The 20163-nt window shown below is 45.3% G+C and overlaps 2 protein-coding genes across 3 annotated transcripts in view; one reads left to right on the forward strand and one right to left on the reverse strand.

Annotated features, from left to right (window-relative positions):
• The first annotated feature begins 492 nt into the window (after window positions 1-492).
• Window positions 493-11531, forward strand: Gabarapl2 (GABA type A receptor associated protein like 2). Its single transcript, XM_055621400.1, has 4 exons — window positions 493-657; window positions 956-1011; window positions 2346-2518; window positions 10927-11531. The coding sequence occupies exons 1-4, from the start codon at window positions 624-626 to the stop codon at window positions 11015-11017; spliced, it is 354 nt and encodes a 117-aa protein (XP_055477375.1). The 5' UTR covers window positions 493-623; the 3' UTR covers window positions 11018-11531.
• The window catches only part of Adat1 (adenosine deaminase tRNA specific 1), a 47495-nt gene continuing 32065 nt past the window's right edge, over window positions 4734-20163 (reverse strand). For both annotated transcript variants that reach the window (XM_055621398.1, XM_055621395.1), the window contains one exon: window positions 4734-4792. In XM_055621398.1, coding sequence (XP_055477373.1) covers window positions 4777-4792 — 16 coding nt within the window. In that variant the 3' untranslated portion in view covers window positions 4734-4776. The remainder of the gene's footprint in view (window positions 4793-20163) is intronic.

Genomic DNA, 20163 nt, shown 5'->3' on the forward strand with positions numbered 1-20163 from the left:
GCTGACTAGATGCGTACCTGTGATACTTGTTCAGAGATGTTTACGAATGTTTAAATAGGTATTCATGAGTAGAGGAAAATCAGAATTTGTTTAAGTCAAACTTTAGGTGCGACAGCTCCTATATTGGACCTCTAGGTTGTTACCAGTACTCTCTGCCACACAGTGCTTGGAATTCGCCATCCCTGGATACCGAGCTCCCGCTTGTCACCCGGACAAACCTTAATGTTCCTATCTCCCCGAAGCCCCACACTTCCCCTCCCGGAGGCCTTTACTTATAAGCGTTCTAAGCTACGACCCTAACCTGCCCGTCACGCACAGTCCTGAAACCCCGATGATTCCAGGGTCCCTCAGACTCCCCAGCCACTTACGTCAGTTTCCGTTCTCGGGAGAGCCCCTGGGGGAGGGTGGGTTCTCCTCCAGGACCCGCCCCCTCACGTAGGTGCAGGCCCTTGGTGCATTTACCAGGCCCGCCGGAAGCCCCGCCCCGGGCGGTTGCTAGGCTCCGGCAGCCGGAAGTCCCGCCTGCCGAGTAGTCGTCGCTGCAGCCGCCGCCTCCGTTGTTGTTGTGGTCGCCTCGCCGAAGACCGCGGCTCCGAGAGCCGGCTCCGTCGCCTCCCGCCGCCATGAAGTGGATGTTTAAGGAGGACCACTCGCTGGGTAAGCGCCGTTGGTTCGGCCGGGCCCCGGGCCGCGGCCCCTCCCCCACTCCCGCCGGGCCGCTGGGTCGCCAAGGCCGCGCGAGCCTGGGCGCCTCCCGCGGACCCGTGTCGCCTTCGGCGGACCTCGCCGGGAGTCCGAGAAGGGGTCTGCGGCCGGGGACCCGGGGGGCTAGGACTCGGGGCGTACGCACGCAGGTTGAGGGCGGCGAAGGGCGGACAGGAAGATGGGGTTCCGGGAACCGGGGCCCCGGCTGGCGGGTAGGTGCGACTGTCAGCCTGGTGTACTTCTCTCCCAGAACACAGATGCGTGGAATCCGCGAAGATCAGAGCCAAGTACCCCGACCGGGTTCCGGTGAGTGTGGACTCCCCGCCCCCTCGCCCCGCTGTCACCCTAACAGTCTTGGAGCGGTGTCGGGCGGGCGCGCCAGGCCGTGCAACAGTTGAGAAGTTAAGGAAGGTCTCAAGGTGTAGCCGGAGACCAGACGGGCTGGGCTGGGGGCCGGCCCAAGCTTGGGGCGGAAGGGGCTGGTGCTGTTCAGGGGCATCGGTGCTGAATCTTCCGATCTAGGGCAGTAAGCTGCTTGCAGCCTCTAGGCTCCCTCGCCAATTATGTAAGGAACCGTGTTCTAGGACAGGGCAACAGGTCACTGCCACTTTGGGGAACCGTGGTAGAAGAAGACTGTCACCAAGTCTTGGATAAGGTAACATTGTCTTAGGACATTCATCTTTAACTTTGAGCCTTTAACTTCTAGTTTCTGCTCACCCTGATTCTGTCATCCTTGCTTGACCAACAAATCTGAAATGCTACCATTTTGTCTTTAATCAATAAGTATGTTGCTATATTTTTGCTTTTTGCCCTAGTTGGAGAGACGGGTTTCTGATGTCATTATTGATTTTTGAAGGACATGGAAGTCTTATTATTGTAGCTCTTTGTTTGTAAACAGTTCCTTTGAGGAGAGAATTAGGAGGACAAATGTTAACCTGTTTAGAGAGACGCAACAGGCCAAGTGAAAACCTTGATTCTTGGGTGGCTGGGATTGTAGAGCATTGCCATTAGTTCAACCATTCTTCTTTCCAGCGTTGCTTGGCATTTTAATTCTCTAGCAGCATGGGTCTATCCTGAGATCTGGATCGACAGACCACAGATGAAATCCTAGTGAGATAATCTGCCAAGATAAAATGTTAGAAAGCTAGCAGTGGTGGTGCATGTCTTTAATACCAGCACTCAGGAGGCAGAGACAAGGAAATCTTTGGAATTTGAGGCTAGCCTGGTTTACAGAATAAGTTCCGGGACAGCCAGGACTACACAGAGAAACCCTGTCCAGGAGCAATACCCTCTTCCCCCCCAAAAAGGAAGCTCTGTGGCCATTTTTTTCTTACAAATGCTGAAATCAGAGATTGATAACATTCTTATCAGTTCTGGACCATCAGAGTGTGTCATATTAAGCTATAGTTATATTTACTCATACTGTGCTGTTTCCCACACACTTCCTTGCCCACACTAACCTCATCAGACTGTGTGAGGTCAGAGCTTTACGTAAGGCAATCCAGTCCTGTGCTTAAGTTCGCTGGAGCTCTCCTCCTCCTTCTTCCTCTCATGTAGTCACAGTGCTGGGAATCAAGCCCAGGCCCTTGTGCCCGCCGGGCAAGTCCAGTTCTGCTGCTGACCTATCTTAACTTTCCCAGGTGATCGTGGAAAAGGTCTCAGGCTCTCAGATTGTTGACATTGACAAAAGGAAGTACTTGGTTCCATCTGACATCACTGTGGCTCAGTTCATGTGGATCATCAGGAAAAGGATCCAGCTTCCTTCTGAGAAAGCCATCTTCCTGTTTGTGGACAAGACAGTCCCACAGTCCAGGTAAGAGGTGTTTACTAGATGGACCTTTGGCTTAGAAGTACATTTGCTGCTTATGAACTCAAACCTTGGGAGCCAGAAAAACCGTTTTTAGAGCTCTGACTGCTACTCTTCCCCTCCCCCACTTTGGTTTTTCAAGATAGGGCTTTGCTGTGTAGCTCTGGCTATCCTGGAACTCACTTTCTAGACCAGGCTGACCTTGAATTCCAGGAATTTATTCCTCCCTGGTTTTCAAGGCCTGTGCCACCATGCCCAGCTGTGATGAAACTCTTAATTTGTATATCAGTAGTTTTAGGAAAAGACACTAGGTACAAAATTTATGTACTTAAGAGAATGGAACAATAGAGTTTATATAATTTGTATAAATGTGTGCTTCTTTGTGTTTATGTTTTCAGACTAATGTTTATTTTTTGTTCATTTTTTAAAAATAGTGTGAGTGTGTGCATTTAGGTGACACTGTAGAAGTCAGAGGACAACTTTTAGAGTTGATTCTTTCCTTCTTTCTACCATTGGCACTCAGGCTGTAAGGCTTGCTGACTAGTGCTTTTACCTTATTAAGCCTTCCAGCATACATTTGGAGACAGAGTCTCTCATATAACCTGGAGCTTACTGATCTAAACTCAAGTCCTCATGCTCACATAGCAAACGCTTTACTGAGTTACCATCCTAGACTCCAGTACTGGACTTTAACAGGCAACCATTATAACCTCCTCCCAGGATTGACTAAGGTACCCCATGTTGACCTCTGGCCTCTCCCATACCCTAAATAAATGACTGTCAGTAATTCTTTAAAACAGTTCAGAACTTTCTTGGGCTTAAGCCATAAGTAGAACTAAGGCCTGCAATAAGGTTCTCAATGTAAACTGGTCCCATTTCTCTCTACCAGGAAAGTATAGGGGCTGATGAGGCTCGTTTCTAACTCATCATCTGCTCAGTTAAGTCTAAACTAGTCAGCTCTTTGCTCTTCTAAAAGTCCGTATTTACCTAATCCATTAGTCTGATAAGTGACTACTGTCCAGTCAGCAGTCTAAAACTATAAAGACCTGGACCTCCCTTGATACCACTTGCTCTGACTGTTGGTAAGGCTAATTCTGCCTAGAAACGATCTTTGTTGTTGTTCTTCTGTTTTGTTTCTTTTTTGTTTTCCAGACAGGGTTTTTCTGTGTAGCCCTGGCTGTCCTGGAACTCTGTAGACCAGGCTGGCCTCACACAGAGATACACAGGCCTTTGCCTTCCAAGTGCTAGAATTCAAGGCCTGTGCCACCATGCTGCATCTTTTTAGTGGGAATTCCTTGTCCCATCTTATTTTAAAACTAGGTTTGGGAACTAGCCTAGTTTGTAGAAACATTCACTGAAAACTGCAAAAGATGCCAGGTATAGTGACACATACCTGTAATCCTAGCTCTTAGTTGGAGGTAGGAGGATTTAGATTTAAAGGATAGCCTGGGCTATACAGCAACCCTGTCTCAAAAAAAGAAAAAAAAAAAAGAGGCCTAAGTCAAATTTAGACCTTATTTCTATTGAAGGTGAAACGTTCTGGCTATTCTTGGCCCGATTTCTTTGCATATCTCTTCTGCCTATCTCTGGTGTCTGGTTGAGAGGTAGTACAGGAGAATAGTGGAAGCTTCTGCAAGGCCAGTACTTGCCTGAGGAAATAGGAGAAAAGCTGGAGCCTGCCCTCTGGGTGCTACTGGTCTGTTAGCATCTAGAGCTTTAGTGGTCTTGTCTTCTGTGGGCCTCTTAGTCTTCATTCACGAGCTTTTAGGTAGTGTGTTGATGGGTATGCATTTTCCCAGGGGAGGCAGCCAAGGCATCTGTGGGGTACTCTGCTCTCCTTAAGGAAATGAGGAAGCAAATCTTCCTTTATAGCTTCTAGGCCTAGTATAGCACTTTGGTGATTCTGTTTTCTCCTTTCTGGAGATGGTGGCTTACTGGGAGGAAGTAGGAAACTACTTCCAGTGGCACTGGGTTTGTTTCCTTAATGCTGATCCTCTGGCACAGTTGTCAGTGGTGGTGATTCAACTCAGTGCCTTGTCTTGCTAAGCAGATGTTCTACTAAACCACAATCCTTGGGCTTCTGGTACGTGTAGAAGGAAATGGAGTGCGCTTCTGAAGATTGCTCTGAGGGAGCCATAGTTTCTAGTAATTGGAATGGCTTATAGGTCTCATTACCTGTTTCCTTCTTGTTGTCTCTGAAGTATAAATCAAGTTGGAAGTGAAAAGTGCTTCTCAGGGCAGCAGAGACTACTTCAGAGCCATTTTCACTCCATCTGCTTTCTAGAAACACGCACACACACAAACCCATTTTTATTTCTCCCATTTGCTTTTCTAGTCTGGTGAGACTACCCTAAAGCTGATTACATTTGAGGGAAGTAATCCAGGACTGTGTGATCAGAACCCCAGAAACCAAATTCTGAGTCTTCAGGGCAGAGGACACTAAGCCCTTAGTACTTAAAGTTCCAGTTAATTACTTCTTGCCCTACAGGCTAATCTGTATTCATTTGGGAGCTTTATTAAAAACTTAATATTGGTATTTGTTGCTGGGTGGTTTTAGCATATGCAAGTGGATCTCTTAGTTTGAGGTGAGCCTGGTCTACATGGTGAGTTCCAGGACAGCCAGGGCTATGTAGAAAGACCCTGTCTGAAACTAACAAAATTAAAAGGATTTAGGGCCTGGCAGTGATGACTGTACTTTTAATCCCAGCATCTGGGATGTAGAGGCAGATGGATCTAGAGGCAGATGGATCTACATGCCAGCCTGGTCCACATAGTAAATTCCAGGACAACTAAAGGCTACATAGGAAAACCAAAACAAATTAAAACAAACAAAACAGGAATTTGTTAGCAAATTTGGGTGATACATACTTGTAGGTCCTGCTCTTAGGAGGCTAAGGTAGGAGGAGACCATCTTGGGGAATACAGTGAGGCCCTGTCTCAAACAAAAACCAAAACTCAAATTTGTGTATAAACAAAGGTGTCATGAGACATCATCACAAATGCAAATGCAAATGCAAATGCAAACACCCTTGGTAGCTTAAAGGAAAGTACCACAGGGTCTAAAGCTGATGCTGAGTCAGCTTCACCATCTCCTCAGAGTCAATGTAGCAGTTTCCTTAGGGAAACCCAGAGCCTCCTTTAACCTTCATGTAGTGCTGCTTGCAGCTTCCCGAGTGGCTTGGAAGTAGGGAGGAAGAATGAATCCTTGTTTGCAGGAGCCCTGGCCCTTCCATACTGAGGTTGAACAGATACATTGGTTATATGTAAAGCTGAACCCAGGGATAAGCATGGAGAGTCGTGTTAGTGTTAATACAGATGCAACATGTACACAGAGGTAAACCTGAGAGTCTTATTTCCCTTGTTTTTGAGTTCCTGTTTCTTAAAAAAAGAAAGAAAGAAAAGGGACTCTTTCCTGTTACTTTTGTTTTATGTGTTTGTGTTTTGAGACAGGATTTCTCTGCATAGCCTTTCCTTGGCCTAGAACTCACTCTGTAGACCAGGCTGGTCTCAAACCCATTGAGATCCACCCACCTCTGGGTTTTGGAATAAAGGGTGCACCACCACTGCCGTGGCTTTTTTTTTTTTTTTTTTTAATGATCTATATATTTCTAAATTTTATGCATATTGGTGTTCTGCCTGCTTGCATGTGTGAGGGTGTCAGAGCCCCTGGAACTGGAGTTACAGGCAGCAGTGAGTTGCCATGTGGGTGCTGGGAACTGAACCCAGGTGTCCTGGAAGAACAGCCAGTGCTCCCAGTCACCAAGCCATCTCTCCAGCCCTGTTTTTTGTTTTTGAGCAGGGTTTCTTTATATACCTCTTGGCTGTTGGTAGAACTTACCATGTAGACCAGGTGGGCCTCAAACTTGGAGATCTCCCTAACTTTGCCTCCCGCACCCACAGGCGTACGCCACCATGCCACTGCCTGTTTTATGTAGCATTAGAATGTTGAATTCTCTGCCTAAATGCTTACATCAAGAATTTGGCTCAACACAGAAGAGGAACTATGCCTTGGTGCAGACAGAACTGAGAAAGACTTTGGTTTAAAAGTTTTCCAGTTATGGCAGTAGAGGGGAACCCAAGCCTGGTAATAGTCTTTGTTCTTTGTTTAGAGCACAGACAAGAGGGTTCTTAATTCCCTGTTTAAAATAGAAACAGAAAGCTGGGTGTTGTGGTATACACCATTAATCCCAGGCAGGCGGATTTCTAAGTTCAAGGCCAGCCTGGTCTACATAGAGAGACTCTGTGTCAAAACAAAACAACAATAAAAAATAGAAATGGGTGTGTTATTGAATAAATATCTCCTTCTTGTTTGGTCTGGAGAGACCAGTGCTGTGGAAGATGGTGGTCTGGTTCTTTCTCAGTTTTAAAAGGATGGTGAGATGTCTTAGGGTCCATCTTGTGTTGAGAAATGTGCTTAAACTTAACAAGTGTGATCATTTCTGGGTAAATACTTCTCTCAGACAAGGCTGTTGGTCTGGTGACGGAGCTCAGCAGGTAAAAGTGCTTGTCTCAAGCTTGATGGCCTGAGTTTGGTCTCTGGAATCAACATGGTTTAAGGAGAGAACTCAGTCATACAGGTGGTTCTGACCTGTACACACACAAGTAATTATTTTAAAAGAAAAGGGGTAAGTTGGGCACTGTGGCACATGCCTATAATCCCAGCACTCTGGGAGGCAGAGGCAGGTGGATCGCTGTGAGTTCTAGGCCAGCCTAGTCTACAAAGTGAGTCCAGGTCAACCAAGAGAAACCCTGTCTTGAAAATACCAAAAAGAGAGAGAGAGGGCGGGGGCGGGGGGGAAGGGTGTGTTTTGGGAATGGCAGAGACTGTATCAGAAACATCTGACATGAAGGTCTAGTCAGCCTGAGTATTGTTGGTTTGGGTCCTGTTAAACTTTAACTTCATAACCTGTGTCTTTGAGGTTCCACAGTGGTGGTGGTCATTGATTTCTACCTTGCCCCACTGTCCTGCCTTGCTGAAAGACAGGGAAGCACATGAGCTGCACAGCAGATGGCTGGCCAGGTGGTCATCACTCCAGCCTATTTCTGACTCAGGGCCTCCATACCCTGCCTTTGGTTAAGTTGAAGGCAATTGCACTGGAATTGGGTGTCCACATGAGCTCAATTCACAGGGTTATTGAGAAGCAGAAAGCTAAAGTTTGCCTTTCATTGTCACACCAAATCCTGGGCTAGGTTCTTCCTGAGACTCATCTTTCCACTGGAGAAATGACCAGTATAGGCATAGGGGGCAGCCTTCAGAGAACAGCTGGGGTTCATTTCACCAGCACTTGAGAAATTCATCTCACCTTAGATTGGCTCCATGGCTTGCTTTTGCCATTAGCATCTTTCGGGTCTTAATTGATCAGCATCAAGAGTTTAGAAGGCGGCAGTGCCCTTCCCACGGCAGCGTTCTTTCTTGGTGCCTTGATGTAGTGCTGGGTGCCACAGCACTAGGCTCACTGTGGGTTTGGCTGTGGGTGTCCAGGAGCTCGGGTAGGAAGCCTTGGAGTTGTGGTGGGGCTTACTTGACCTAACCCTCCAGGTCCGGGCAGCTTGCCTGTCAGGTGTGTTGGCGCTGCCTCTGTGCTTGAGGACTCCTGACTTCTGACAGGGCCAGCTCAGTGCAGGTGCTCAGGCCTTGATGATTCTGAGAGGGAAGGTCATCTTCCCTGAGGTTTATAGAATATGTCCTAAACCGACATATGCCTGCCTCTGCTACAAGCTATCTCCTTCACAGGGTCAGTTTTGCCTGCCTGTGCTTCACTGGAGTGAACTCTCAACGGAATGTTTGTTAGTATATGAGGAGCACTGTTATGAGGAAGATTCTTGCCAGAGGTACAAGGATCTAATGTTAGGTCATTGGGAGAGGCCTATGACTTGGAGGTGATAAGTTGTCGATAAGAATGTTTTCTAGCTGGGTGGTGGTGGTGCACACCTTTAATCTCAGCACTTGGGAGGCAGAGAGGCAGGTAGATCTAAAAAAAAAAGCCTTGGTCCCACAACAGATCTGATTTCACTGAATTCCTGGAGATACTTATAAAGCTCTGTAGAGCTGAAGGCAGTCCCAGTTGGAAATTAACACAGTAAGTGTTTTCACGAGCCAGCTTCCTTCTACACTGTGGAAACAGCATGCAAACTTCATGTGGGTTTAAACAATTCTAGTATCTCTTTAATACTCAACAAGTTAGAAAAACAGGTAAAATTGCCAGGTGTGGCATGTATGGCTTTAATCCAACACTCAGGCAGAAGCAAGAGGATCTCTGAGTTCAAGGCAATGGTGATGTACATGAATTGTCATTCAGCATGTAACTAAAGGTGATGTTTCATTTCTCTGAAGTTGTGTTTTCCCACTTAGCGCATCTCAGTTCTGATGCCACACCAGCTGCTGAATAGAGCTGCTGATACCTGTTTTAGAAGTAGCCATATAGGGTTTTCTTCCCTTAACAGCAGGCAGTTTGCTTAACAGTGCTGTTCAGAGAGGTTGTTTGTTTGTTTTCTTTTTGTGGTTTAGATTTCTTTATGTGCATGAAAGTTTTATGGGAATGTATATCTATGTGCCGTGTTTGTGTCTGCTGTCCATGGAGGTCAGAAGAGGCTATCACATCCCCTGGAACTGGAGTTATGGATGGTTGTGAGCTGTCATTAGGTGCTGGGAACCGAGGTCCTTTGCAAGTTCAGCAAATGCTCTTGTTCTCTCCAACCCATCCAGAGAGTTGTTTCACAAATTCCAAATTAAGAGAGCCTCAGCCAGGTACACACCTTTAATCCCAGCACTCAGGAGGCAGAGGCAAGTGGACCTCTTGAGGCCAGCATGGTCTACAAAGAGTCCAGGACAGCCAAAGTTATACAGAAAAACCCTGTCTTGAAAAACAAAACAAACAACAAAAAGCCTCATGTCGAGAGCTGTTGTGATTGGAGAAGATGACAGGCTTTTTCTTATTCATATTCATCCCCCACATTATTGCTTAATAATCTCTCACACAGCCATCCACGCCAAGCTTGCAAATGGGGTGGAAAGTGAAACAAGAAAGCAAAAACTCCACTTTGATAAATGTGGCCTGTATATGTATTGGTCTTAGTCAAAGAACATCAGCCAAGCCAAGGAGGAATCTAGGGCTTCACAAAGTTGAGGATCCCTTTTATTTCCCCCATTGGTCCTTGGTTTGCTATATATTTATTTGTTTTTGAGACAAGGTCTTATGTAGCCAGACTAGCCTAGAATTTGATAGGCAGCTACAGGTGACCTTGAACTTCTGATCCTCCTGTCAGTGCTGGGATTACCTAGGCCACTATATGAGCCACTGTCCCTAGGCTTTTTTATGCAGTGCAGGGTGAGGTGGGGTGGGGTTCTGAAACCACGTGTGGGAATGCCGTGCAAGCCCTCGACCGCTGAGCTCCGTCTCTGTTGTGTCCACATTTAAACGACTGTTGTAACAGGGACTTGTTCTTAGACCAGCTGGTTGTGTTGACCCACCGCTGTGGTCATACTTGGTCATTATGGTCACGCGGCCAGAGCTTGTGTGAGGTGGCAGTAGGTGTTACTACTCTCATTGAGACAACTCAGTTTCCTGGCAGAACTACATTCGTTTTCCACTGCAGTGTTTCACAGCATAAGGAAGGCTGATTTTCCACCCACATGTTTAGTTTAAGGAATACTATCTTTGGAGGCTCTTTGGAAGTTTGAACAGTCTTTTATTTATTCTTTTGAAATAAGGGGATCGCACCTAGGCTTCACCCCTGCTGGGCAAGCCTTCTACCACTGAAGTACATTCCTGACCTAGGGAAGGTTTCTTTGGATCATAGATACCTTGAGAGCTTTGTGTATTGTGCACAAGGGTCTCTGTTCACACTGTGGGGGCTCAGAGACTGTGGCCTGGGAGTGTTGGTAGGAAGTTTCCACCTGAACCTTTGATGTTGAGTCTAAACTGTAATTATCCAAATAGATATTCTGAAGAAGGTAACCCAACATGTTCTTTCTTACAAGGGTTTTTTGTTTTTTTTTTACAATGTGGGGATGGTCCTTTCATGTTTTGCTTACTTTGCCCATCATTTTTGTCACTTACATCATCAGATGCCTTTTCAAGGGGATGGCTTGTTCAGGCTGTGGGGATTGCAGGCTTGTGCCTGCCACTGTACCTGGTTCTAATTTGTTGTACTCTCTGCCCTCTTTGTGCTGCTGGAGATTCAGCCTGGGCCCTGTGCTTGATAGGTTAGGGTTGTACCACTGAGCCACCCCTCCGCCCTTCTTTTTTCCAGACCTCTGTTTTCCTTCAGTAGAACAGATTGCAGGTCACAGCGGGTACCTGAATTATTTTTACCTACCAACTGCCAACCACAAAGTTCCTAATCCTTAGGCCTCATTTTTCCACTTGATATCTGGACTCGATTTTCAATGATTTTGTTTTTTCTCTTTCAAGCCTAACTATGGGACAGCTTTACGAGAAGGAAAAAGATGAAGATGGATTCTTGTATGTGGCCTACAGCGGAGAGAACACTTTTGGCTTCTGAGGGCCAGTGCTGGGCTAGGTGCACCGCTCCTGCTTGTGTATCTTGTAAATAACCGGCTGTTTTCAGTTACTCTACCAGAGCCTTCACATAGACCCACTCGTGCATTTGTAACTGGATTTATTTCTTAATATATTGGAAGGTTTTGTCTCCTTAGATTAGTAAATTATCATACAGAGTTTTATTTTCAGTTTTCTTTTGTGCACTGTCCTCATGGCTAAATGCTCCAGGGAACCAGTACTCTGGGAATGATATTTAATGAAGATATTTCTACAATGAGGGGAGGTAGGTGTGGTTTTAAAGTGAAAAGGAGAGGATGATGCACTGTTTTGGATTATGTTCGAAGTGTTAGATGGCTAAGTATTAAGAGCACCCAAATTAAATCCTTAGCAATCAGAACACTTGCTTCACTAGATTTTGCCAACTGCAAATCATGTTGGACTGAGCTAGTATCTGTTCTTCTTTCTGAGACTATTAAGGTAAATAATTAACAATAAAACTTCCTCTTATAAAGGCATTACAGTGTGACTATGTCCTTCATTCACCTCCTTTTTGATGAGTCAGAAATGCTTCCTGTTTGTCAGGCTTGGAGAAGGGCTTATGGGCCATATCAGGGTAGCCTATGGTGGGAAGTAGTGGCTGGTATAAAAAGGGATTTTTTTCCCCACTTGTTAAAATAGTCAAGAGGTTCAGATTAAAGGATTATGTAAAAAGATATACACTGGGTTTGGAGAGATGGCTCAGAGGTTAAGAGCACTGGTTGCTCTTCCAAAGGTCCTGAGTTCAAGTCCCAGCAACCACATGGTGGCTCACAACCATCTATAATGAGATCTGGTGCCCCCTCCTGGCCTGCAGGTAGACGTGCAGGCAGAACACTGTATACATAATAAATAACTAAAAAAAAAAGGTATATACTGCAAAGTATCACTTTACCACTTTCTTATCTCAGTTGTTTATGGGAAATTTCCTTCCATATTTTAGTAGTAAAATTAAGAGTATATGAACATACTCCTTTAAAAAAGATTATTTATTGGTGTTTTGCTTGCATGTGTGTCTGTGTGGGTGTGATAGATCTCCTGAAATTGCAGACAGTTACAGACAGTTGAGTTGCCATGTAGGTGGTGAGAATTGAACCTTGATCCTCTAGAAAAGCAGCAGTGATCTCGGATGCAGAGTCATCTTTCTAGCACCATGAATACATACCTTTTGTTTACATAAAGTAAAACATATTTATACATTGCATGTTTTGTTTTGTTTGAGACAGGGTTTCACTTTATGGTTCAGGCTGGCCTCCAACCTGTGATCCACCTCAGCCCTCTGGGCACCTATGATATGCGTGAGCCACTATGCCTGGCTTATGTTACTTTATTTACCATTACAGCCTGATCTTCTTATAATCTGACATACATACATTCTTTATATGCACTTGTTCTTTTGAGACAGGATCTCTCTCTGTAGTCCTAGGGCTTGCTATGGGACCAGGCTGGCCTCAAACTCACAGATTTTCCTGTCTCTGCCTCCTGAATGTTGGAATCAAAGGTGTGCACTACAATGCCTGGCCTACACCTTTGTTCTGTTTTTGTTTTTGTTTGTTTTTTTTTTTTGGAGACAGGGTTTCTCTGTGTAGCCTTGGCTGTCCTGGACTCCTGAGGCTGGCTCAAACTCACAGAGGCCTACCTCTGCCTCCCTGAGCATTGGGATTACAGTCGTGCGCTACCACTCTCAGGTTTTGTATCTTAGTTCTTGAAGGTGCTTCTCTCAAGTCCCTTAAAGCAAGATTAGATTTCTCTTGACTGAGTTTCATAGTTTCTCCCAAATTAGTATAGATGTGTATGCTTCTCAGTAAATCTTCCACAGATGGACTGTGTTGGTGACTGGAGCCTTATGTCATCATCAGAATAAAGAAACCAAGTATCACCCAGCGATAATAAGGATATTTAGTTAAAATGAGTCAAACAGATTCTTTCATTTGATGTGTGTGGATGTTTTGCCCGCATGTATGTCTGTGTACCACTTATTCCTGGTACCCTTGGTGGCCAGAAGGTGTCAGATTCCTCAGAACTGGAGTTACAAATGGTTGTGAACGGCCATGTGGGTGTTGGGCCCTCTCTTCAGCTCCTCCTCTTCATTGTCAGTGTATCACTTGTAGCCCTGGCTAGCCTCGGAAGGAAGAGATCCACTTGCCTCTGTCTCTGAGTGTTGGGGCGAAAGTCGTATGCCACCATAACTGCCAAGATTTTTAGTTTTATCTCTACCAGAATATAGGCAGGCTGACACAGCTCCCTATTGATAAGTTTCTCAATTGGAGTTGGGAGAAACATTCTTGTCACAGGTATCCTGCAGATTTTTTTTTTCTCAAACTTGCCAGAATAAAATGGATGTTTGTCTTTGGTAGTTTCAAGGTAGAAGGAAGTGGAAACTGACCTTGGATGAGCAATGGAAAGGGAAAAGCAAACTCCTTGTTATGGAGGAATATTGGTCTTGGTCACAGGGAGTTAACTACTTGAACTAAGCAATAAAAAGAAACTGTAGGCATTACACGATTACATTGAAACCTCATTTCTTGGTTTTGTTTTCCTATGTGTTAATTTTCATTCTCAAGGATAGTCTTTGCATGCTTTTTATCAGCTTAATAGTGAGGGAAGAACACTTTTTATTTTTTGTAGGCTAGGCTTGTTGGGATAATCTCTTGTGTGCTGTGTAAAGGTTGTCTTTGTATTATTCGATGCTGATTTCTGTAGGCAGAGGCCCAAATTTTGGTATTTTTTTCCTCCCTGTTTTTTTTTTGTTTTGTTTTTTTCTCTGTAGCCTTGGCTGTCCTACACTTCCTTTGCAGACCCTTGAACTCAGAGATCCACCTCCTGCTGCCTCTGAAGCTGCTGGGACTAAAGGCCACCACCACCACTTCATCTGGTATTGTCATTTTTATGGAACATCAACTGTTTCAATGTTGTGTAAACATTCTCCATCATCCTCTGATTGGATTAATAAAGATCTGAATAGCCTATAGGGAAGAAGAAGATAGGTGGGAACTCTGGGAAAGAATCAGGCCAGCCAGACACAGAGTTAAGAAGCAGAGGTCGTAAGTCAGGAGGTAGAGCGTAGATTAGCATTAACAGGTTAATTAAAGTATATGAGGCAAGGGTTGGGGATTTAGCTCAGTGGTAGAGCGCTTGAGGCGCTGGGTTCAGTCCTCAGCTCTGGGGAAAAAAAAAGTATACGAGGCAGTCATAGGAGCAACAAGCCTAAGCTAAGGCCAAGCTTTCATAATTAGTAAAAAGTCTCCATGTCATTACTTGTGTGGCTGGTGGGTAAAGACAGTCCAGTGATACAGGCTATCCTCCAAAGGCATATGCCATTATTGCCCTTCTAGTATAGACAAACACATCTAGTATAAACAAAAGTCCCTGGGATTGGGTGTGGTAGCACACACCTTTAATCCTAGAAGCAGAGATAGACAGATCCCTGAGTCGAAGGCCAGCCAAGTCTATATATCTTTGAGGCCAGGTTAGAGCAAGAGACTGTTTCTCTAAACAAAAAGTCCCTTGAAGGACTCTGACCTTGGGCCACAAAACAGCTCTGCTTGGGACGGTAGGCAGGGGTGGTTTAATCCGTCAGAAGAGAATAAAATCAAACAGAAAGGAAAAGTAGCTTTCCACCAGAATTTTTATCTATTTTTGTTCGTGACCACAAACCCACAAATGCACCAGCGAAGAAACAGCAAGAAAAACCTCCAAAGCTGACTGCAGGTTTTTTGTTTTTGTTTTTCGAGACAGGGTTCCTGCCTTGGATCACTTATTTTGTAGACCAGGCTGGCCCTGAACTCAAGAGATCCCCTTGCCTCTGCCTTCTAGAGTACTGGGATTACAGGCATGTACCACCATACCCAGCTGACTGTAGGTTTTTTAAAGACAGTCTCATATCCCAGGTTGATCTCCAACTTACTTCGTAGCCAAGGACAACCATGAGTTCTGATCTTTTGGTTCCTCCTGAGTGCTGGGATTATGAGTATGCAGGATCATGCCTGGTTGTGTGACTTGGAGCCCGGGGCTTACACATGGGGCAAGCAGTCTTCCAATTTAGCTACATCCCTAACCCTGACTGTATTTCTAAGTAGTTCATGGCCAGCATTTATGGAACACCTATTGGATACCACATGACTGACGGTTTTTCCAAAAGTCCTGTAAGGTAAGTAGTGTAGTTTTCACAGACGTTGCTATAGGTCACAGAACTGAGACAGCAGATGAAATTTAGGAAGGACATGGTTGAGAGTGCTGAGTCATTTCATAGGTGTTTCTGTTACACTGCTGGACACTGGGACGCACAAGGAATAAAGGATTGCCCCATCCTGTTTCAGCTTACACGCGGTTGTCAGTGCTATCATCAAAAGTGTTGAAATGGGCTGAAAGGTGGCTCAGTGGTTGAGAGTGTACCTCAGAGGACCCAAGTTTGAGTCATGTCAGGTGGTTTACAACTGTCTAACTCCAGCTTTCCACACCTCTGGACTCCCAAGCCACCTGCACACACACATATACATATAATGTTTAAAAATTATATCTATAAAGTAAAAATCTAGTACTCTCACAGGGCAGCTCATAACTGCTTGTAGCTAGCCCCAGGGGACCGAATGCCCTCTTCTGGCTTCTAAAGGCACGTGTACCCCCCCATACACACAAAATAAAATCTATAGGAGCAGAAGAGATGGCTCAGCAGTAAAGAGCTCTGGCTGAAGACCTGGGCTTGGTTCTCAGAACCCAGGTGGTAGCTCATAATCATCTGTAATTCCTGTTTCAGAGCCTGCAAAGTCCCCTTGCCACTGAACATTCAAGGTGCAAAACGCCAATACACACAACATAAGTTAAAAAAATCCAGGCTGTAGTGGGCTGGGGGGTGGCAGGTGGGGCTCATGCCTGTAATCCCAGCACTCAGGGAGGCAGATGCAGGTGTATTTCTTAGTTCAAGGCCAGCCTGGTCTAAAAAGTGAGTCCAGGACAGCCAAGGCTACATAGAGAAACCCTGTCTCTGGGAAAAATAAAAAAATCTGGGCTGTATCTAGTGCCTAGGGCCTGTAACAATTCCAGCTACTTGGGAGGCTAGGACAGAGGATCACAAGTTCAGCCTGTGCCCATGCAGTGAAGTTTTGTCTCAACTATTTTTTAAAATACAGTTCTGGGGATACAACTCAGCTGTAGAATACATCCAAGCATTAAAGACAACAACAGACAACAAAAAACTTTGCAATTACTACTATTCAATATTGTTCTGATAGTAAAATCAATAAAATAGTTAAGGCTGGGGAGAAGGCTCAATGTTTATTGCTCTTGCAGAAGATCTGGGCTTGGTTTGTCTCAGAGCCATCTATACATCTATCTCAAGTACCAGGCCCCCATGAAATGCACATACATACATGTAGGCAAAGCGTTTATAAACAAAAAGGTTGTTTTGTTTTAAGACATGGTTTCCTCTGTGTAGCCCTGGGTGTCCTGGAACTCATTTTGTAGGCCAGGCTGGCCTGGAATTTAGAGATCTGCCTTCTGAATCCTGGATTAAAGGCCTTTGCCACCATCGTCGTGGCCCATAAAAAGTTTTAAAAAAGAAAAAAAAATGAAAAGTGTGTATGGGCAAGTTGAGGTGGATAGGCTCAAGAAACATTGTATACATGTGGGAAGCTGAAAGTAAGTAAAAGATACTTTTAAAAAAAGCCTGGTGTCAACAAAGATTGACACCAATATTCCCATCACTCAGGCGGAGGCAGGAGGACTGCCCTAAATTGAAGCCAGTTTGAGCTAGAGTAAAAACAACAAAACATCCATTAACAACAAAAGGGAAAATGATAAGTGAAAGACTTCAGCTCTAATGCAGAGCTTGCTTCCGAAGCCCATACAATAAAGCTAGAAAAACAGCCCACATTCCCATGCAAGCGAGTCTGGGAAGCTGTCACTTCATACGGGAAATAGAAAAATAAAACACAGATAAAGAACAAACCTTAATTGTATGCATACCACAACCGCCTTTTAAACAAAGTGGAGCGTGATTGCTGAGCAGCCGCTAAGTCTGTGTGGTGCTGGGAGCAAACCCAGGGCCTCACTTGCTTCACAGGCACTCTTCACAGAGCCAGCCCCAGCCCACAGTTATGAATCTGATGTTTTTATGTAGCAGTTATAGACGACTAGAGAATAGAGGAGGAAAAATTTTCTGTTGCTAACAGGAGCAAAATCTAGAAACAATAAATTTAACAGATTCCCAAGACCTTTGGGGAGAAAAATGAGAAACAGTATTGAAAGGAGGTTAAAGCAGATCCAGATTGAAGGATACAGCAGTATACACTGTAAAGATGCCATCAGCAGCTCATGAGTCACTGATACCATTTTAACAAAAATCCCAAGAAAGGCCAAGAATAACAAGGGATGTAAGGAAAAGAAGCCGGAGAGACACGGCAGCATCATTAGTCACAGTCATTAAGCACTGCCATCGATCCGGCACGAAGGAGCCGAGACAGGAGTCTGAATCTGAGGCCAGCCTGGGCTCTTGAGAACAAAATGACCCAGTGCTGTGTTATACAGAGCAGAACACAAGAAAAACTGACCATGTTTACAGTATAAATTGCACAGAAGCTGCCTGTTATGGTACATGCCTGAAAGCCTAATCGTCCATACAGTGACCTGTATCACCTTTGTCTCGCTTGTTAAATGTGTATTTGGATTGTGTGTGTGTGTTCGTGCGGAGGTGCACATGGGTGTGGGTGGGTGTTGTTTCTCAGGAGCTTGTAGGTTTATTGGGACGGGGTGTTTCACTGGGACCTGGGCTGCCCCATTAGGAGTGCCGAATAGCCTGTGAGCCCCAGTGGCCCTCCTGTCTCTACTCCTCTTTGCTGTGGTTACTGGTGTGCACAGTCACACCTAGCGTTATCATGGTCGGCCTTTTCATGTGGGTTCTGGAGACTGAACTCAGGTCTTCGAGCTTGTGTGGCAAGGACTTTATAGGCTCCGGCCATAAACACTAACATTTACATTTCTTACTTCATTGGGTTAAAAATTACGGCCATTTTATTATGCAGGTGTATAAAGTACTTTGAGTGTCTCCTCCCCATTCTCTTAACACCCTTCCTCTTTAGTCTCTTTGTTCTCCCAGTTTTGCTTCTACTTTGTCTTCTGCACACACCCACACACATGCACAGGCGTGTGTGTGTGTGTGTGTGTGTGTGTGTGTGTGTGTGATCTTATGTATCTATATACCATCCAGGGCCCACAAATGAGAGAAAATACTAATTCATTTATTAAGATTATTTCTATTTGTACCAATCATACTACAAATGACATAACTTGGGCTTTTTGTTTGTTTGTTTTATGGCTTAAAAAATGGACACTACTGTTGGTATAACTCTGCTGCTCTGAATACTACTGTAATAATAAACTGATGTGCAAGTACTTCTGATACGCTGACTTGGAGTCTTTCTCGGTGAGCTTGTCAGTTCCCTCAAGCCACCACTGTCCGTGCCTCACTGGTCGTCTTCCAATTATTGCTCTATCTGCACCCCCCCCCCCCCCAAAAAAAAATCATGTCCTCCTGGCTGTCATCCTGTCCTATAGTCCATGTCTTTGTTACAGAGGACAGTGAGCTCCCTAGATGTCATTTCTATTTTATGACCTTTCCCCAAGTCTCCAAAGTGCCGAGTTGTCAGGATAAAGCCATTCTCCTTTGCAGGACATCCTCACAGAGATCCAAATGCATGGTCAGCATTCTCCCAAACTCTCCTGGGTTCTGCCAGTGTAGACATGCTCTGCCCTCATCTCTACCCTTAGGGATGAGGCCCTCTGCCTAAAATGCCAGTCCTCAAAAACACTCCCATACGTGCTACTTGCTAAGCCCCAGCCTTAGCTGGGGCTCAGGACTCCAAGATCACTGTGTCCTTCTCTTAGGCTGGGTACTGGCTTCCATCACAGTCACCTCCAGCTGTACTCTGTTGTCTGTGGAGTCACTTGACATCTTCCCTAGAGTTAAGGAGCATCATGAGGTCAGTCTTGTATCAGATGCGGAGCTTCCCCCATCCCGTTCCTCTCCTCCCCATCCTATCCTTCTGAGGGTTTCTTTCAAGCAGCATTTGGAAGAAGCCAATAGAAATGTTCCTGTTCTAAGGACTCTACCTTGGACTGATGTTGAAAGTTTTAAAAAATGCAGCCTGGTTCTCCTTTCACATCTTTATTTCTCAGGGAGTAAGAAACTGAGAAAACAAAAAGTCCCTGCTGGTGGCTGGGAGGCAAAGCCACAGTTAAGTAGGAGGATATGCCCACTGTGATAAGCAGCTTCTCCTGGAGGGAAGCATGTGCCTGCAAGCTTGTCTAGTAAGTAGGCTTCCACAGAGGGGAAGCTTCTAGATCTGACAGTGAGAGCTCTGCAAGCCTAAGCAGTGGATTGGATCCAGTCGCTTCCGAGCTGAAGGGCAGACCTAGTCTGGAAGCTTCCGCGGGCAAGTCACTGTTAGTGCAGTGGGCAGCCTCGTCTCCAACCTGTGCTGTGTAAGACCCCCCTCATCCCCGCAGCGCGGTGCCAGTAGGTGAGGACACTGACACCCTGAGGATCATTTATTACCTTCCTAGGATCAGCAGCTAGTACATCCTGGGGCTACATCCAGCTCTAGGCCAGTGCCAACTCACCCTGTTTCCTCTATGGCCGATGGTAGGGAGGCCTGCGCTTGTATGTGCTCCACAGAAATGTACGCCTGTTTCTTAGGATCTAGCATGTAGTCAGCTGGGACATGGCTCTGCTTTGGACATGCTTTGTACATTCTAGTCTGTTTAATATGAGTTTTGCTTTCTTGAAAATTGGATTTGTGAGCCTTGCACCAGTTTTATACTTCATTGTTTAAGAATTGCTCTTAACCTTTTTTTGTTTTGTTTTGTTTTGGTTTGGTTTTTTTGTTTTTTTGAGAGGCAGGGTTTCTCTGTGTAACAGAGCTCTGGGCTATCCTGGACTCAACTCACTTTGTAGACCAGGCTGGCCTCCAACTCACAGAGAGCCACCCGCCTCTGCCTCCCAGATTACAGGCTTGTGCCACCACACTTGGCTTGGCCCTTATTTATTTGAGATGGTTATGTTTTTGTTTTTTCTTTTCTGTAGCACTGTCTGTCTGTCCTGGAACTCTGTAGACC

Source organism: Psammomys obesus, unplaced genomic scaffold (genome assembly GCF_907164565.1).
Source record: "Psammomys obesus unplaced genomic scaffold, mPsaObe1.curated_primary_1811, whole genome shotgun sequence".
Classification (NCBI taxonomy): Eukaryota; Metazoa; Chordata; class Mammalia; order Rodentia; family Muridae; genus Psammomys; species Psammomys obesus.

Excerpts from the sequence above, each read along its gene's own strand:
- Gabarapl2 (XM_055621400.1), top strand. The coding sequence starts at position 624 with ATGAAGTGGATGTTTAAGGAGGACCACTCGCTGG. Across the intron at positions 658-955 it reads TAAGGAGGACCACTCGCTGG|AACACAGATGCGTGGAATCC; the intron begins GTAAGCGCCGTT and ends CTTCTCTCCCAG. Across the intron at positions 2,519-10,926 it reads AAGACAGTCCCACAGTCCAG|CCTAACTATGGGACAGCTTT; the intron begins GTAAGAGGTGTT and ends TTCTCTTTCAAG.